This window comes from Solanum stenotomum, chromosome 6, assembly GCF_019186545.1.
Source record: "Solanum stenotomum isolate F172 chromosome 6, ASM1918654v1, whole genome shotgun sequence".
Taxonomy (NCBI): Eukaryota; Viridiplantae; Streptophyta; class Magnoliopsida; order Solanales; family Solanaceae; genus Solanum; species Solanum stenotomum.
The window spans coordinates 38,087,568-38,104,398 of record NC_064287.1 but is presented as its reverse complement, the minus strand read 5'-3'; the positions used below and the strand labels follow the sequence as shown (position 1 = coordinate 38,104,398).

Here is a 16,831-nt window from a genome sequence, read left to right as displayed (position 1 = left end):
TACATGTTGTAGCAAAGTATATGGTCGCTAACAAATAGGTGAAACACCTACCACTCACCATCATAACTGAAAAGGAAGCCACGATTCTATTTATTTGAAGGTAAAACTACAACTCTAATTCTTTAGCTCTATAGGCGTCAAGATACACCAAAGGCCTATAAGTAGTTTATAGGCGTTGCAATCACATAATTTCCATGTCACATTAATTGTTATGCTATCAATATAAATGTGAAATACTAAGCAGCTAATTACAAAGCCATTAAGGCATCGGCAAGGAACAATCTATCACTAACTAACCAAGTGTTAGGACCAAAATAATTAGGTGTCATGCGGAAGCTAGCAAAGCAAACCTCGAAAGATCATGAGTAAGAAGACAAACGAGAAATATACCAAAAGACACAAAGATTTAACGTGGTTCGGTCAATCGACCTACATCCACAAAGGAGATGAGCAATCCACTATAAATATGAGAGTACAAAATATTGAGAGAAACAACATCAACCAATTCACTCGGAATACAAGGAGGTTCACAAAATTCTCCCCCATAACCAAAACTCTCAAAACCATAGGACTACATTGTGAATGCTAATTAAGTTAGAAGGAACAAGCTTATATTTATGGACTCCTAAAACCTTTCCTACAAGAAAAGAACTAGTCAAAATATTAAACATTTTCTTAAAAGAAAAACATATTTATGGTAAGAAAGTCAGGAAAAATAAAACCCAACACTAAGAGATGACAATTTATACAAGAAAATTCTTAAAGTTACTTTGAATATGTTGGAACAGCTATATATATATATATTCAGCATCCCACTCCATCAACAAATATTATGGCTATGAGCACTATGGAGATGAAAAAAATAAGTTGTATCAACTATACGACGAAGAAAACTTGCTGAGAAAAGATCTAGCCTTAATATACATTTTCCGATCGAATTTAGGCAGATTTAGTACTTTGCCCAGACCAAGGTATTACAACATGGACTATTCTCAATCAATAAATATGGGTAGAAATTACTACGACGCCATCCAACAACCAATATGGATTCCCGCTGTAAATTACTGTTTGTGGGTTATCGAAGCTAGAATTAATGAAAGGAGACTCTTACCTTGATCTCAACCTTGGGATACAACTCGAAACCTCACAATGCAGCAAATCTCTTGCTTTGACAATATCAACGGTGATACACTATGAAATTATCATCTCAAACTATACCACAATGAAAAGCTCAATGTGTAGAACAATTTCTTTCAAGGACTTAGTCGAAAAAATCATGTCACGACCCATGCCTACACCCTGGACATGGCCGGCACTCGAAGACCATTGCTGGTCCCCAAGCGAACCCTCATCCTGGCTGACTATAAGCGGAAGACTAACTTAAGCATACAAAAGCTTAAAACCGAATAAAATTCATGAAACTGAAATACAAAACTTTAACTCAAATGAAAATCTCTGAATATAAAATAATATTCAACTGGCCATAAAATAGGCAACTTAAGTCTTTAAACATTTAACAAAATAAATGATACAGACTTCTCAACTATACCGACTATCTATGAAGCCTCTAACTGATAAAGATGGAAGTTGGGACAAGACCCACGACATCTTGACTAGATTGAAAAGTAAATAAAATCCTTCAGAAATAAGGAGGCTCACCATAGCTAACTCGAACTCTCGGATGTATCAACGAAGCTCCTGTTGATGATCCTGAATACCTGTGTCTGCATCATAAGAAGATGCAGGCCAAATGGCTCAGTACATGGAATGTACGGGCATGTAAGAGGAATTCTAACGCATAACATAAGCTTGAAACTTGATAAAAAGGAAACATACTTACCTCTTTTCAAACTTACTCAACTCAAGAAATACTCAAGGATACTCAAAACTACTCAAACTTACTCAACTCAGAAGTACTCAAGGATAAGATACTCAACTCAGAGATTAGATACTCAACTCAAAGATATGATATTCAACTCTGGGTACTCAACTCAGGATACTCAACTCAATATGACTGAACTCATTTCAATATAAAGCAATTTAAAACAAGTGCAATATAAAGAAACAAACTATTTAAAAAAACATGTTGTCAACTCTATGTGTATGCAAGGATACAACATAACTCTAAAATGTATGTAAAAATACAATTAACTGCGTATATAAGAATACAATAACTTCTGTGGGAGTTTCTCTAACCGACAACCATCACTATGAGCCTAAATGATGGTACAACGTTTTACCTCATGTTGCCAATGACTGTCCTATACCTTGCCATCGGTATAGAACCTGAACTACTAAGTGGATCCACTAGTCTATGCCAAAAAGCACTAAGGAATCATCTAAAAAGTATGACCCTTTTTTCTGCCCATGATGGCTACATGGTTTATGAGGGCTTGAGTTACTATGAACTCACATCCCTATATTGGTGCTCAATACTATTCCCAAAATACACTTAGCTCATATGTTTTTAAAATAAATTATTCTCTAGTTTGAGATAATTACTCAAACTTAGCTTAAAATCTCTCTTGGAATCAATGTTCCCTTTTTGTTGTTCAAAACTCTTTTGGAAATCTCAGTTTCCTCTCAACTTAAATGTGAAAACATTTACTCTTGGGAATACTTAGTTCCCATATATCATTTTAAAGAAAAGAACTCAACTCTTTACTCTTTACTCTTTGCTTAACTCAAAACTTAAGTCTTAAAAACAAAATTAAAACGTTTGTAAAAGACTTCTTAAAATATGGTTCATGCCGAATTATGGACGTGAACGACTCAATGCAAGGTTTCCAATAACCATAGATAGAACTCAATACTTGGAACTCAAGAACTTCAATAATACTACTCACTTCAAGAATGCTCAATTTAGAGGGTTCATGCAGAATTTATGAGCATGAACTACTCAACTCAAGGACTCAAAGATACTTCTCGTTTCAAGACTACTCGACTTATAGGGTTCATGCGAAATTATGGACATGAATAACCCAACTCAAGGACTTCATGGGTAACATATAATAGTACCATTATTAGGAATGAAATCTAAAATGGGTTAGAAACTCAATACTTAAGACTTAGGACTTGGAGATATTACTCCCCTCATAGATACTCAACTTATGGAGTTCACGCGAAATTTATGGGCATGAACGACTTGACTTGTAGGTCTACATAACATTATGGAACTCATGATAACTCTTCTCATTCTCATACTTACTTTCTCAAAATTTAGTTCAAATCAATAGTTGATCTCAAAAGGTTCACAATCGAACTCAAAGGCTTTCTTGAACTCTACTCTTAACTCTCTCCTGAATGTGAATTATGAAATCAAGAGTTATGGTTCATGCTATGAAAGATCTCATGATGACAAAGTAGGCTCATGAATACATTCTCCTCACTCTCATGCTCACTTACTCGAATCTTGAAACAAGTTACTAGAAATTGTAGAAGACTCCATAAAAGGACTCAAAGGGACTTTCTTAGAATGTTCGAAAGAACTCTCAAAACTTAACTCTTAGCTCTACCTTGAATTTGAATTATGAATTCAAGGTTATGATCATGTTATGAATGATTTCTAGGTGTTTAGAAGTAGCTTAGAGTAGTTAAAATCGAAAATGAGTGAATGTGCACTTTAAACGAACTCAAACGGGGCAACCAACGACAAACTGGAGGGGGCAGGCAACCCTGGCGCTATGGGTAGCGCGGGGCACCAGCCCCTAAACTTCGGAGGAGGATTTGGGGCGCTCTGGCTGGCGCCCAAGCCAGAAAATCGATGAATTTTCCTTGCTCGTTTTCTCACCCTAATTCGCCTAGAATCGAATGGTTTCTTCCCCAATCACTTAGAATCAATTACTTAACATAAGTGCACTCTAATATACTCAATAAAGCCCTTAAAAACACTCACTTTGATCTCAAGAAATCATCCAAAACCCAACACAACAAGATTTAGAATGAACTTCAAGAACACCTATCAAGAACTCAAATCTTTCAACTTCAAGAATGAAATTTGCCCTGAAAATAACATGTTTGGTGTGTGGGTGAACAAAACCAACACTAAGGAAGCTTACATACCTCTTAGGGATCAAACCCATGGCGAAAATCCGCAACAAGACGCAAGAATCTCGACAAACGCTTGATCCTCTCCTCTTTTCTCTTTTTTTTCTCTTCTTGAACTCTCAACTAAAACCCTAGGCGTAAACTAGGATTATAAAACTGAACCTAATCAGATTATACTCCTAAAACCTTACTAAAAATGAATTAAATCTGATTGGTTAAGGAAAAGACCAAAATACCCTTTACTATTTCCGGCTAACTTTCCTTAACTGGACAGCCTAACTTCAAAAGGTCATATCTCACTCATCCGAACTCGAAACTTAGCAAACTTGGCGGCGTTGGAAAGATAATTCAAAGGTATTTCCTACGGTATCTGGTATCATACCTAACTCATCTTGAGCTAGAAGTTATGGTCGTTTGAAGTTGACCCAAAACTCATACTTAGCTTAACTTGCAAAATTTCAGATTTTGTTATTTCCAATTTAGTTCTTTTTCGAACTCAAGGTGCTACATCTAGTGAACTTAACACTTAAGAAATTTTAAATTTCTCGGTAAAATCTCACTCACTACGATGACCGGTTTGAGTCTTAGTTTGAAAAATTTTCTGGGGTGTTACAAATCAATAATTTTGGTGATCTAAGGTATTAAGTTGCTGGATTTTCTAATTTTTCCATGAAAGACTAAATAAATCTCGAAGGAGAATATATGTATAAGCCTCCTTCGGCATGGGGACCATTCACATGTTCGTTTGCACTGTCTCGCAAAAACATGAATATCTTTCTATTTTGAAGTTGTATGGACAAACGGTTTGATGTGTTGGAAACTAGACTCGTACAATTTTGATTTGATAGATTGTGGTTATTCTAACTCTTTATAGATTGGGGAAAAAAATTAAAGTACTTTATGATAACTTTTGTCGTCTTTTATTTTACAACTTGCTAGACCTCAAAACTTAAATACGATTGTTGAACCATTCAAATAAGTTTACACATCCTTATTAACATATAACTCACTCTTAGTTTTGCCCTAAAGGTATGGGTTGATTTGAATATTTTGAAAGGGAGGGGTACCCCCTTCGGAACTTTGTCCTCAAATAAAAAACAATCAGAGTCACATAGTTAATTAATTAAGTCCTTAGTAGTTGCTGGAATTTCGAGAGAGTCTTCTCTATAAACGTGCCTACCTGAAAACTTAAAATGCAGAAAGTTCTTGTCCAAACAAGTCACAGGGCGATAGCCGATACACAATACTAACAAGATGCACTTCAATAAACAAATATCTGAATCAAATCATACTTGTAATACAAAAATTCAACAGAAGGGGTAACTCACCTCAGCTATGTGATCTAGGTAGGCATACTCTTCCGGAAGCCACACCTTTGGTTCTCAATCTGCGGACCTACCAATCTAGTATCGCAACTGGAGTCTTGCTGTAGGACAAGTTCTCTAAGATCTGAATATCCCCAACCGGGACAACCTGAAAAAGGGTCTCATATGTATTTCTGCAACATCGACAAATAAAAGATTAGACAAACAAACCCTATCCCCGAAGGGAACTTTAGCTCATTAGCTACTTGGCCTACCCTTCTGAGGATCTGAGATAGCCCAATAAATCTTGGGCTTATATTTTCCTTCCTTATAAACCTCATAAAACCAGTCATAGTCAAGACCATCATGAATACCCAATCATCAACACAAAACTCCAAGCCACGTTGTCACATATCAAAATCTGACATCTGGCAGCTCTAGGCTGTTAACAACTGCTCTCGAATAAGTTTAACCTGCTCCATTGTGTGATATACTAAGTCAGGTCAAATCAACCCTGACTCACCAACCTCGAGCCATCTAATTGGAGATCTTCATTTTAGCCCATATAAAAAGCCTTATAAGGAGTCATTCTAATTCTGGAATGGTGGTTGTTATTATACACAAACTCAATAAGAGACAAATGTTCATCCCAACTTCTCTTAAAGTCTACCACGCACACTCGTAACATATCCCCGAGCATCTAAATTATTTAATCGGCTTGGCTGTTTGTCTAGGGATGAAAAGTTGTACTCAGATTAACCTATGTTCCCAAACCTTTCTAAAAGCACCTATAAAAGTTAGCTGTAAATTGTGCCCCTTTGTCAGAAATAATGGATACTTGCAGATCGTAGAACCTAACTATTTACTTGATATAAAATTATGCATAATCCTTGACTATAAAAATAGACCTGACCAGCAAGAATGGGCTAATTTTTGTTAGCCTGTCAACAATCATCCAAATGATTTCAAACTTATGTCGCGAATGAGGTAATCGTATTGCTGAGCTGGTTTGTTGACCCAATTCGAAAACAACTTTTCTAATTATCGCATTTCAAAGACTGTTTGAAGGGGAAGACACCCCATGCAGACGAGGCATCAGGGAGTGATCTTTATTTAGTTACATGGGTTAAAATTTAAATTCTTTTGAGCCAACGATCTTATAGCTCTACAACTACTAATGACTTTCATGGAAACGTCCAAAACAAGGTATCTATGCTGTTTGCACCCTCATTTTTTTTAGTAATAATAAAAATTATTATAAGTATTTTTTACGAAGAAAAATATTTATATTGTGTCTTTCTTTCAGTTCATTTCAAAACATTAAAGAATGTTTCTTCTTTTTTATCAATTTTAAAATTTAACTTCCACATAACATGTTTAAGACCATAAAATTAAAAAAATATTTTGGTATATTTTTCATTAGAAAGGAAGAAATAACTTTGGATCTCAAAAATAAAAAAATGTTATGCCTCCAATTTATTTTTGACTTTAGGTCACTAATTAGCTTGAGTCAATCACTTGCTCTTCATATCCATCTTATTTTTGTGCATGGTAATTAGGCTAATACAAATCAGTCTTTGCTGCCCAACTATGAAGGACTTGGTAGAGATTTTCTTGTTGTACATGTTACGAGATAAGTTGGGATCAATGAACAATGCTTATCTTGTTATGATAGATAACTATGATGCTAGAAGCACTGATTCTATAGATTTAGCAAAGATAATTTATGCTAGATAATTATGGTTCTAGAAGCACACCGATTCTATAGATTTAGCAAAGATAATTTTTGAGGCATTTAATTACAGCAAAACGGGAAAACATGTAAAGTTTGCAGAAAAAATTATCAAAAGAGCTATCACATTATATAAGAGAGAAAAAGGAGTCGGAATTTATAATTCAGAAAGTCCAGTAGGAAAGAAGTCATGATTGAAGAGGGAAATTCAATTTTTATATGGGGTTACAGAGGTGGAAATTTTGACAAGGAAACTTTTGGTCATTATGGGCTTGCTTATGAGAGTATTTGGAAAGACGGTAAAGGTGTGATATGCTTTCATTCTGCTTTTTACAGTATTATTCAGAATCAAATTTCATTGTTTTTTTTTTTTTTTTTGTAAGAAACTTCATTTGTTATTTAGAAGATGGTGCAACAGTAATAATCGCATTTACCTTAGATAAACATTTGTTCGATAAAATAGGAAAAAACAATTACTTACATATAATCTATACGGAGTCTTTTAGCAAACCTGATTATTGATCTTTTTAGTCCATATTTCACATGTGTGTTCTTTTACCGGAAGAATAAACAGATAACTCAATAGCTGCATTTCAATGGATGGACTATAAAATTGATTACTTTCGACTTTTTCATTCTATATTCACATTGAAAGTGCAACTGAATCTGACAAAAGAATAAGATTAGGGGAAGGGTAATCATCCAAATCTCGATATGACTAATTTGGTGCGAGCAAAATAATTTTTGTTCTCACTCCATTAATGCGATGTAGGAGCATCTTGAGGGCGTAAACGAAGGAAGTGGCTAGAGCCTTGCCTTGCTACATATTGTGGGCTCGATATTCCGGTTTATTTTCTTTTGCAAAAGAAGAGTGTCAAAGAGGAAGTTGTGTAGTCTTGTTGTTGCTGTATTTCGTTTGTAAATTTTATGAATAGCTTAGTATTTTGTTCTGGGGTTTAGGCATAAACATGATGGTTGAATTAGTCTGAAAATCCTTCAATGGTATATGTATGCGGAAGGGCTTGCAAATCATCAATAAAGAGCAAGACTACTCTATATGTATATATATATATGTGTTTGTGTGCGTCTTTTTCATACCTTGGGCATAGAGACCATGAGTTGGGTTATCTTGTCAACCTAACATGCTGACACAAATGTATTACACTTCATTTAAATTATATAATATTAATTGAAATATTGATCCAACTATATTAACCTCACTCGATCAACATATTATAAATTTATGATTTAACAAAAAAATTAATATGGATTTATCTTATAATATTTCACTGTCTACAAATGTTGTCTGCTTCAAGGCATGTTAACCCTTTAAAAATAAGACTCGAAAGGAAACTTGTGGCCACTACTTGTTCCATTGTCAACAGAGAAAAAATTGAGACAAGGACTTCTTCTGGCGATTGGCTAAGCCCATCCTCTACCTCCATACTAAGCAATTCCACATATATAGAACTTGTATTCTACAGTAGCAAATATTTTCAGATTGTAATTGGGAGAAGAAACTGAGGTCTCAGGTTTAAATCCTAGCGAAGACAAAAGCAATCATTCATGTCAAAATCACCCAAAAAAGAAGAACATACAATTATGTTGCAACAGCCAAAAAATAAGCAAGCTACCCCAAGTCTTCGATTGAAATCGATACGCATAGTAAAATTTCTGATTTCACTGCCCAGTTAGAACTCATGGACCACTAAAGCATTAGAAGATGACACACTTTTAAGTATAGTTCGGAATTTTGAATTTCTAGTACTACAACAACAACAAGAATTAATATCAAGGAAGAATATATAGACAATCTCTTAAATTTATTAATAATTCTATTTAAATATTGAAACTTCAACATATTCAATTGCGCATCCAAATACATAATAAAGTATTATTAGACACTTTTGATTCATTTTTTTTTTTTTTTAATGATTTCACTTGTGTTCTCAAACGCCTATTACATAGACAAAACTACTTAAAATATATCAACTCTTTTAACTATGACTGCGGATGGCAACACATCAATGCAAATGACATGATTCTCAAGGACACGACAACCATATGATAATGCTTTTCTTGAAAATCAAGTAATTTTCTTACTTATTTTTGTCTTGGAGTAAGGCGCAAGCAAAAAAATATTATTTCGCAAAATATTTATATGCATAATTTAGATAAATAAGAGTATGGGGGTCAGGGTACATGGTAAAGTGTGGGGATTAGAGGTAAGAACGAGATAATCAACTTGAAATGTCAGTAATGAAATTTACTTTTCAAACATTTTTCAGAAAAATGTGTTGACTGACATGGTCATAAACGAGGAAAAATGTAATAAATTGGGTTTCGTGGTGTAGTTGGTTATCACGTCAGTCTAACACACTGAAGGTCTCCGGTTCGAGTCCGGGCGAAGCCAAGCCTTTTTTTTTCTCCTCTTTTCTCGTAAACTCGTAAAAATCGTGTCTCATAAGGCTTAATTTTCCTTCTTTCTCTATTAGGATAGTTTTAATTTGCAATGATTGAATTCGAGACTTTTAGTTTCAAACTGAACATAAGTTTAAGGCACAAAAAGGATGAAAGAGATAAACATAAAAACACAATATATTTGTGAAGTTCCACTCTTACAAAACAACAACAACATACCTTAGTCCCCATGAAGTGAAGTTTTGGGGATGATAGACTTTACAACTACTTAGTGGATCAGATTCAATTATAAAGAACATATAATATAACATAACATAATCGATTCCAAAGGAAACTTGATCATTATACCAAATTATTGTTATAGAGAAGTCTTGACTGATTGTATACGTACCTATTACACATAGATGCCTACTTAGATAGCCAAGAATGGATTCTCAATGAAATGATAAACTTTACTTGCAGACCCAAAGGGAGCAGAAGCATGTAATGGCAAGACCATGCTGCAAGTATTATCACTAATTAGCTTGATTAACATGATCACTTGGGTCACGATCATGCATGTATATTGCCATAAATAGTTCATCTTCTCTTGCCATAACCGAAAGAAAACTACTCCAAGTTTCCAATGGATCATTCCTATACTTTAGGCTCCACAAGTAGTCGTTTCCCAATTCAAACACGCTGACATGAGGGATCCATCCGTTGTCTGCAGGGCCAACAAAATACAAACGCTCGTTGACACATCCAAGCCAATAATCTGTATATGGATAAGTAGTATTGATCATTTCTTGCATTGGATTGTCTAAGTAGCGCAGAGTCTCTGTATCCATATTGAAATAACACCAGCTATTAAACGCCCAAAAGATTGCTCCATTGAAGAAAACTCCCGTGGTTTCGAATTGACATTGGAAACGGATCACGTCCAGGAGTTTGTCTCTGAAGAGTACATCTCATTATAATGCAAGCCAACCTTAAGAATTCTATAGTGAGGTGATTCTGTATCACTCATATCTAGACTTGGAACAATGGTGAATTGCGTAGTACAGACGTAGTACTCTCTGATCTGTGGTTTATGACAACAACATAAAATTAAACCACCACACGAGCTCAAAATTTCAATCATCATATCAGTTAAAGCATTGCGTTTGATGAAATCCAAGAGTCGACTACCAGAAATATACTCTTTTTCCAGAGGAAAGACAGAGAAGTTAGTCACATTGATCCTCGGATAACCAAGCTAACCTCTGGACAATGAGTGCACTCGGGGAAGTTTGAGGCCTCCACGAGGACGATTTATAAGGATCAGAAATGAGTGATTGCCAACGTTTAGAAACTAATTTGAACTTGAACAGAGGTTTTGCTGGGAGGAGTACTAGAATCTTGAGAACAAGATCATCACTTCTTTCAATTGCTTCAGCACTATTGATATGGTTGGATGAAGCCATAGAAACTTATGTTCCTTACAAATTTAGCACAAACTTTAATCAGAACATACCATAAAAAGTGATCACTTCTTAGAATACATTAGCATCTTTTACTTCAACAACATATCCACTGCAATTGCACAAAGAGGGGTGTGGGAGGTCGTAGAGTCTATGCTGACCTTACCACTACCTTAGAGGTAGAAAGACTATTTTTGATACACCCTTAGCTTGGGAGATAAAAACAACATAGAGAAATAATAAACTGAAATGAAAAAAGTCATGACATAATACTACAGTCAACCTGACTAATCATTCTAAACAGCAGTCAATTTAGCTAAACGATAATTGAAGAGCAATAGAAACCAGAGATAATAACCGTACTCAAAGGACAAACAACTGCTAGAATAATATGACTAATAGTATAAAAGAATATGTGAGACAACACTCAACTATCTAACTAACCTCTTATCCTAATTTATGTCCTCGCTCCTTGACCTCGTATCTAAGGTCATGTCCTCGATAAACTGAAATTATATAATCACCTATTTCCAATACTACTTCAGCCTGGCTCTACCTTTTGTAAAACAAATTAACCATAGCCATACATACATCTACTTCATATTTATATCTTAAGAACGAATCCCTCCATTTCAATTTGTTTGTCTCAATTTGACTACACAAAGTTTAATAAATTAAAGAAAACTTTTGAATCTTATGATGCTAAATTGAAGATATGTAGAATGGTTTTAAATATATCATGTAGAAAGTTGGATTAAAGAGTTGCCAGAAATGAAAAGAGACATTCTTTTTTAAACAAAACTTAAAAGGAAAAATAAGACGAACAAATTGAAACGGATGAAATATTTTACTGCACAATTATACAACAATTCATAAGATTTTGAAGAAATAATGAAAGAACACTCACCAAATCAGCAGATCCCAGAGATAAGTTGGAGCAAAAGTTGAGATGATTCAAGTCTGTTGTATTATTCACACGATTACGAATGGTCAATATATATTATTTAAGCCAACGTTTAATTGGGAAAGAGAAAAAGTAGTAGTGGTTATACAACTACTATTGCAAAGAAAAAGCTATGTTCATACTATTTAAATATATATTTTTTTTAGGAAATAATTCAGAATCCTTTTGAATTAGCTGATTGTAAATAGTTGATAAGTAATTTTAAGTCTTGAAATCGATTTTATAAATAAATAGAGTGACGTGTTTGGATAGAAGTATTGAAATTGATAATGGTCCCTCAATTTTTTTTGTTATCTGTTGTTTATTATATTATGATTCGGCTATCATTTTATTAAATGGTGGTTATTGTTATTTTTCTCTGTATGCTTTAGAATGTTTTTCTTATTATTTGTGATGCATGTGTTCATTACTTATGTTTTTCTGTCTTAAAATCTACTTTGATATATGTTATTTAAGTTGAGGGTCTTTTGAAAATAGTTTCTTTACCTCCACGAGGTAGAAGTAAGATATGTGTATACTCTACTCTCCCCAGACCTATAGACGGAGCCACCTTAGACGAAAGGGGTAAGAAGTCAAATAATATTAAACAAAAAGTAGTTTAATTGTTGTTAATATTGTGATACATAAAGTAAAAAGCAGGTTTCGTGGTGTAGTTGGTTATCACGTCAGTCTAACACACTGAAGGTCTCCGGTTCGAGTCCGGGCGAAGCCATTTCCTTTTTTAAATCTTTTTGGCGGATATCCGAACAGAAGAACCGATACTGCTTTATTGATATCATGTTATTGGTTTAATGGTTGAGCAAGTGTTACATAAGTGTTACATGTTCGCTTCAAGACTTGATTTGTCCGTTTTCTTTTTGGCAGATATCCGGACCGACTAAACAATACTATTTTATTGATATCGGGTTATTGGTTTAATGGTTGGGCAAGTGTTTCATGTAATCTGTCACACCCCTATTTTTTCCCAGATTGATATGGTTTGAAAATAAAGTTTTTCCAATTAAAGTGACATTTCGAAAAAGGGATTATTTTATTTTAGAGTCGTCACTTGGAATTGCGTTTTGGTATTCCAAGTCACCTTATTTAGATCCCTAATCAAAATGAAGTTGACTCTAATTTTTATTGGTCTGCGAACTAGAAATCCGGATAAGGAATTCTGTTGACCGAGGGGAAGGTGTAAAGCACCTCTCGAGTCCCGTGGTTCTAGCACGGTCGCTTCATTGACTTATATCTGGCTTGACTTAATTTTGGATATATTATACTTATTAGCTTAGTAAATTTACTTATATTCAGCCTTCTTTAATTTATTGTAAACTGACTTGTTTTATTAATGTGCGCTTTCCAACCTTACCAAAAATTATTTATGTTTATATTTTTATGTCTAAAATGTGTGTATTATTCTTCAAGTAGTAAATTTACTATTATTATCATCAGCCTAATCATGCTTCTAACAATTTAATTTAAAGAAATTTAATCATCAAAATTATTTAAAATTCGAAATCTTCGTTTAAAAGTCTAAATGCTTTAAATCGTTTTTGTTAAAATTAATCATTGTGACTCTGTAAAGATGTAATTCATCAACCAAATATGTTATACTAGTAACCAAAATTAATGACAAAAAGTCAACTTAAACCCTTTTAGCGTTTTTTTTTTTAAAAAAATTATTCATTACTCTAATGTCCAATAAGTAAACTAACTAAAAGAGGAACGAATTAAGTAAATCAAATCAGCAACAAATTTTTTTGCCCTTAAAAAAAACAAGAAAAAAAATGACCTTAATGATATCCACCATATATATCACATGAAATAATTTGAATCGTAATATACTTTATTGCCAATATATTTATATTACTGTTCATAATTATGAGTCTTATTTATTTTTGCATTCAATTAAAAAGTCTATTTCTTTGCATTTCTTGTCACAATATGTTACATTTTCTTTTGATTTTATTTTTTTCGCAAAGTAATTATTAAAATATGAAAGATTAATTTAAATAAAAGATATACTTATTAATATTGTTGCATCAAGAAAATTAATAAACTAACAAAGAAAACTAAAATAAGATCAAACATTATAAAAGAGTAATAAATTTATCAAAACACTATACTAACAAACATGAAATGAATTAAATGAATATCAAGAAATTGACCTTTAGAATGAAGCCAAAGCGTTCTCCAATATATTGAAATAGAAGAGGAAAATGAACCATAAAATTTTCAATTTACTTGCAAAGATTGATTGAACCAACAATGGTATGAAATAGACCTACATGATTTAGACTACGAAAGAAACTAAAATGAACTACAAATATTTATAATATTGGACAGAATCTATGGAAGATATAAAACTATTAGAACAATTAATGGAAGAAAATTTATATATGTACCTAAGAACCCAAGATATGTTATATCTATAGTATATCATAAATAATATTAAAGAGATATCAAGATTAAGACACTTAGCAAAAAAAATATTATAATAAAATCTTTAAAATGGACTACTCACCTACCAAAAGTGGTACACCTACCAAAAAAGTCATGAATTTCACACCTATTACACTACCAAAAATATCATGAATCCCTCACCTACCAATAAGATGAATTTCGCACCGAAAAATTTCTTTTTGGTTTGCAAATTGAATTTTTTTTCGTTCCCCCCCCCCTTTTTTATAGTAGGAGATTTAAATCAAGAAGTAATTTTGATTATTTTTCGTAATAATATTGGATGTTTTTAATATGGATATTGCAAGTTATTTATTTTAGAAAATTAGGTCGCAATCGAAAATTAATTATCATATTTTTTGGTTGAAAAAATAGGTTTTACTAGCGAATGGTTGTTGGAGCCTTAGTCACCACTAAAAATCATTCATAACCTTTAGTGACAATATTTTGGGATTTTGTGGCGACTTTGTTGCCACTAAAAGTCAAGTTCTTTGTAGTGAATCTTAGTTGGCAATGCTTAGGTGGAGGGTTTAGTCCCATATGGCTTGCCACGTCACTAAAAAATTGGGGTGTTAACTCTTGAGGGTATTTGTGGTCTCCTAGGATAACTGCGGGGGTATTTTTGATCCCAAAATGTAATGGAGGGTATAAGTGGTCTATTTCGCATAGTTCAGGAGCAATTTTGACCCTTTTCGGATTAAAATACGATCCATAAATAAGAAGTATATTTTTAAGGATGACTTTTTGATACTTAATAAATAATTGAAATGTGAATCCTTATCATTCCATGGCCTTTAATGCAATAGCATGACCTCACATACCTAAGATAAATTTTATTCACCAGGTCATGGGATCATTTGATACAATTGGGGCTGGGATTGAATACAGACTTGAGTATCATTCTGCCACCCCTAGTTGTAACCAAAGTTATATATGTCTGTTTATTTAACCAAAATTGCTTAATGATTCAATATTGAAGAAATATTGAATATTACATAATTAAATTAGTAATCAAATTATTAGATAATTCACATTTTAAATGAAATTATATACTGCACTTCGCATTGTCCGGGTACGTATGACGGTGGAGGTGGAGATGGGGTGGAAGTATACTGTTGCGCCCAAATCGCACACGCAAGTGTACGTGGTCGTTCAAGTATTAAAGTGATTCTTATAAAGAGTCGGGTATCGTACCCACAAAGACTTACGATTAGAAAACTCCATTGTTCCAATATTTTCAGCTAAGCACAAGTGTTTTCAAGATTTCAAGAGTGAACATAATTAAATAACAAACACGATTCAATTTCAAGGGTTCAAACAATGATTGGGTAAAGTCCAAGGCTACAACTCTTATCAGGATTCATGCAATTATCTTGTTTAAATGGATGTTAATCAACTATCGAATCAGTGATCACAGGGTTAAATGTATGATCATGGTCTCCTGACCTCTAATCGCCTACGCTAAATGACAACCTAACTACATCGTTGAGTGGGGATAGGTTGGACAAAGAACCGAGCATTACGATTTCTTCCTGTATAGTGACCAAGCATGGTTTCTAGGTATTTCCCTATCCTAGATACAAATTAACCTTAATTATTAAGAGAAAATCATGCTCCTTATGCCCCACATTCTATCCTCTTATTACTCTCCCGAGTTCAATTTGGACAATGTGTTTATTTCAATGGTGATCAGGCACGAAATACTAAAAACAAGAACATAAGAAAGATTCATATGATAATCAATATTAACCCAATGAAAACTTAATAGATTACAATCATTCTGTAGCCACAACCCTAGAACTAGGGTATTTAGCTACTCATAACAATAGATTCGATCAAGCAATGTTTAATAATCATAAAGAGATCGAACGTAAAAGAGTTTAGGAAAGAACCCTAAAAAATGATGAAATAGCTCTCCAAGTCGCCGTTCTTCAAAACCCAAAAAAAGAATGCCTTAATAAAATAAAATAAAATATTAACCTATTTACAATAAAGTTGAAACGGCCAAATCTAGCAATAAAGGGCACAAAGCGGAGGGCTTCACAAATTCCGTTCTGAGATCTTTTCTCTTCTCCGCGACGCGGTCTTGACACGGACCACTCTGCCTCAAAATCCATTTTCGCAAACCAAAACTAAAATTCCTCTCCGTGACGCGGAGAGGACACATAGTGCTCTACCTGGAAATTATTTCATCCTTTTTCTCCTTGCTTCTTTTCGACTTGGATCGTTTGTGTTCCCCAATGTCCATTTTAGTGCTCATTTCTCCATTTAAGCTCACCTACACAACTAATCATGTTGGTTAGCTCATATACAACCAAAAGACTCGATAAAACTATAAACAAACATACATTGAATTCAAACTTAGCTTAAATACAGGCATTATTAGATTTCTAGGCATATAAATACGCCTAAGATCACTACCCCACACTTAGAGCTTTGTTCATCCTCGAACAACTTACTAACTACTCCTAGACCTAGA

General features: G+C 33.7%; 1 protein-coding gene and 2 non-coding genes across 3 annotated transcripts; 2 read left to right on the top strand and 1 right to left on the bottom strand.

Moving 5' to 3' along the window:
* Window positions 1-9,422: 9,422 nt before the first annotated feature.
* On the top strand, window positions 9,423-9,496 carry TRNAV-AAC (transfer RNA valine (anticodon AAC)). The gene has a single exon. It is a non-coding gene; the product is annotated as a tRNA-Val (tRNA).
* A 523-nt stretch (window positions 9,497-10,019) lies between these two features.
* Window positions 10,020-16,469, bottom strand: LOC125868714 (uncharacterized). The gene is given in 4 exon segments (XM_049549301.1): window positions 10,020-10,401; window positions 10,403-10,426; window positions 10,428-10,741; window positions 16,341-16,469. Coding segments are annotated over 4 exon segments (849 nt in total).
* TRNAV-AAC (transfer RNA valine (anticodon AAC)) lies at window positions 12,549-12,622 on the top strand. The gene has a single exon. It is a non-coding gene; the product is annotated as a tRNA-Val (tRNA).
* Window positions 16,470-16,831: the final 362 nt, after the last annotated feature.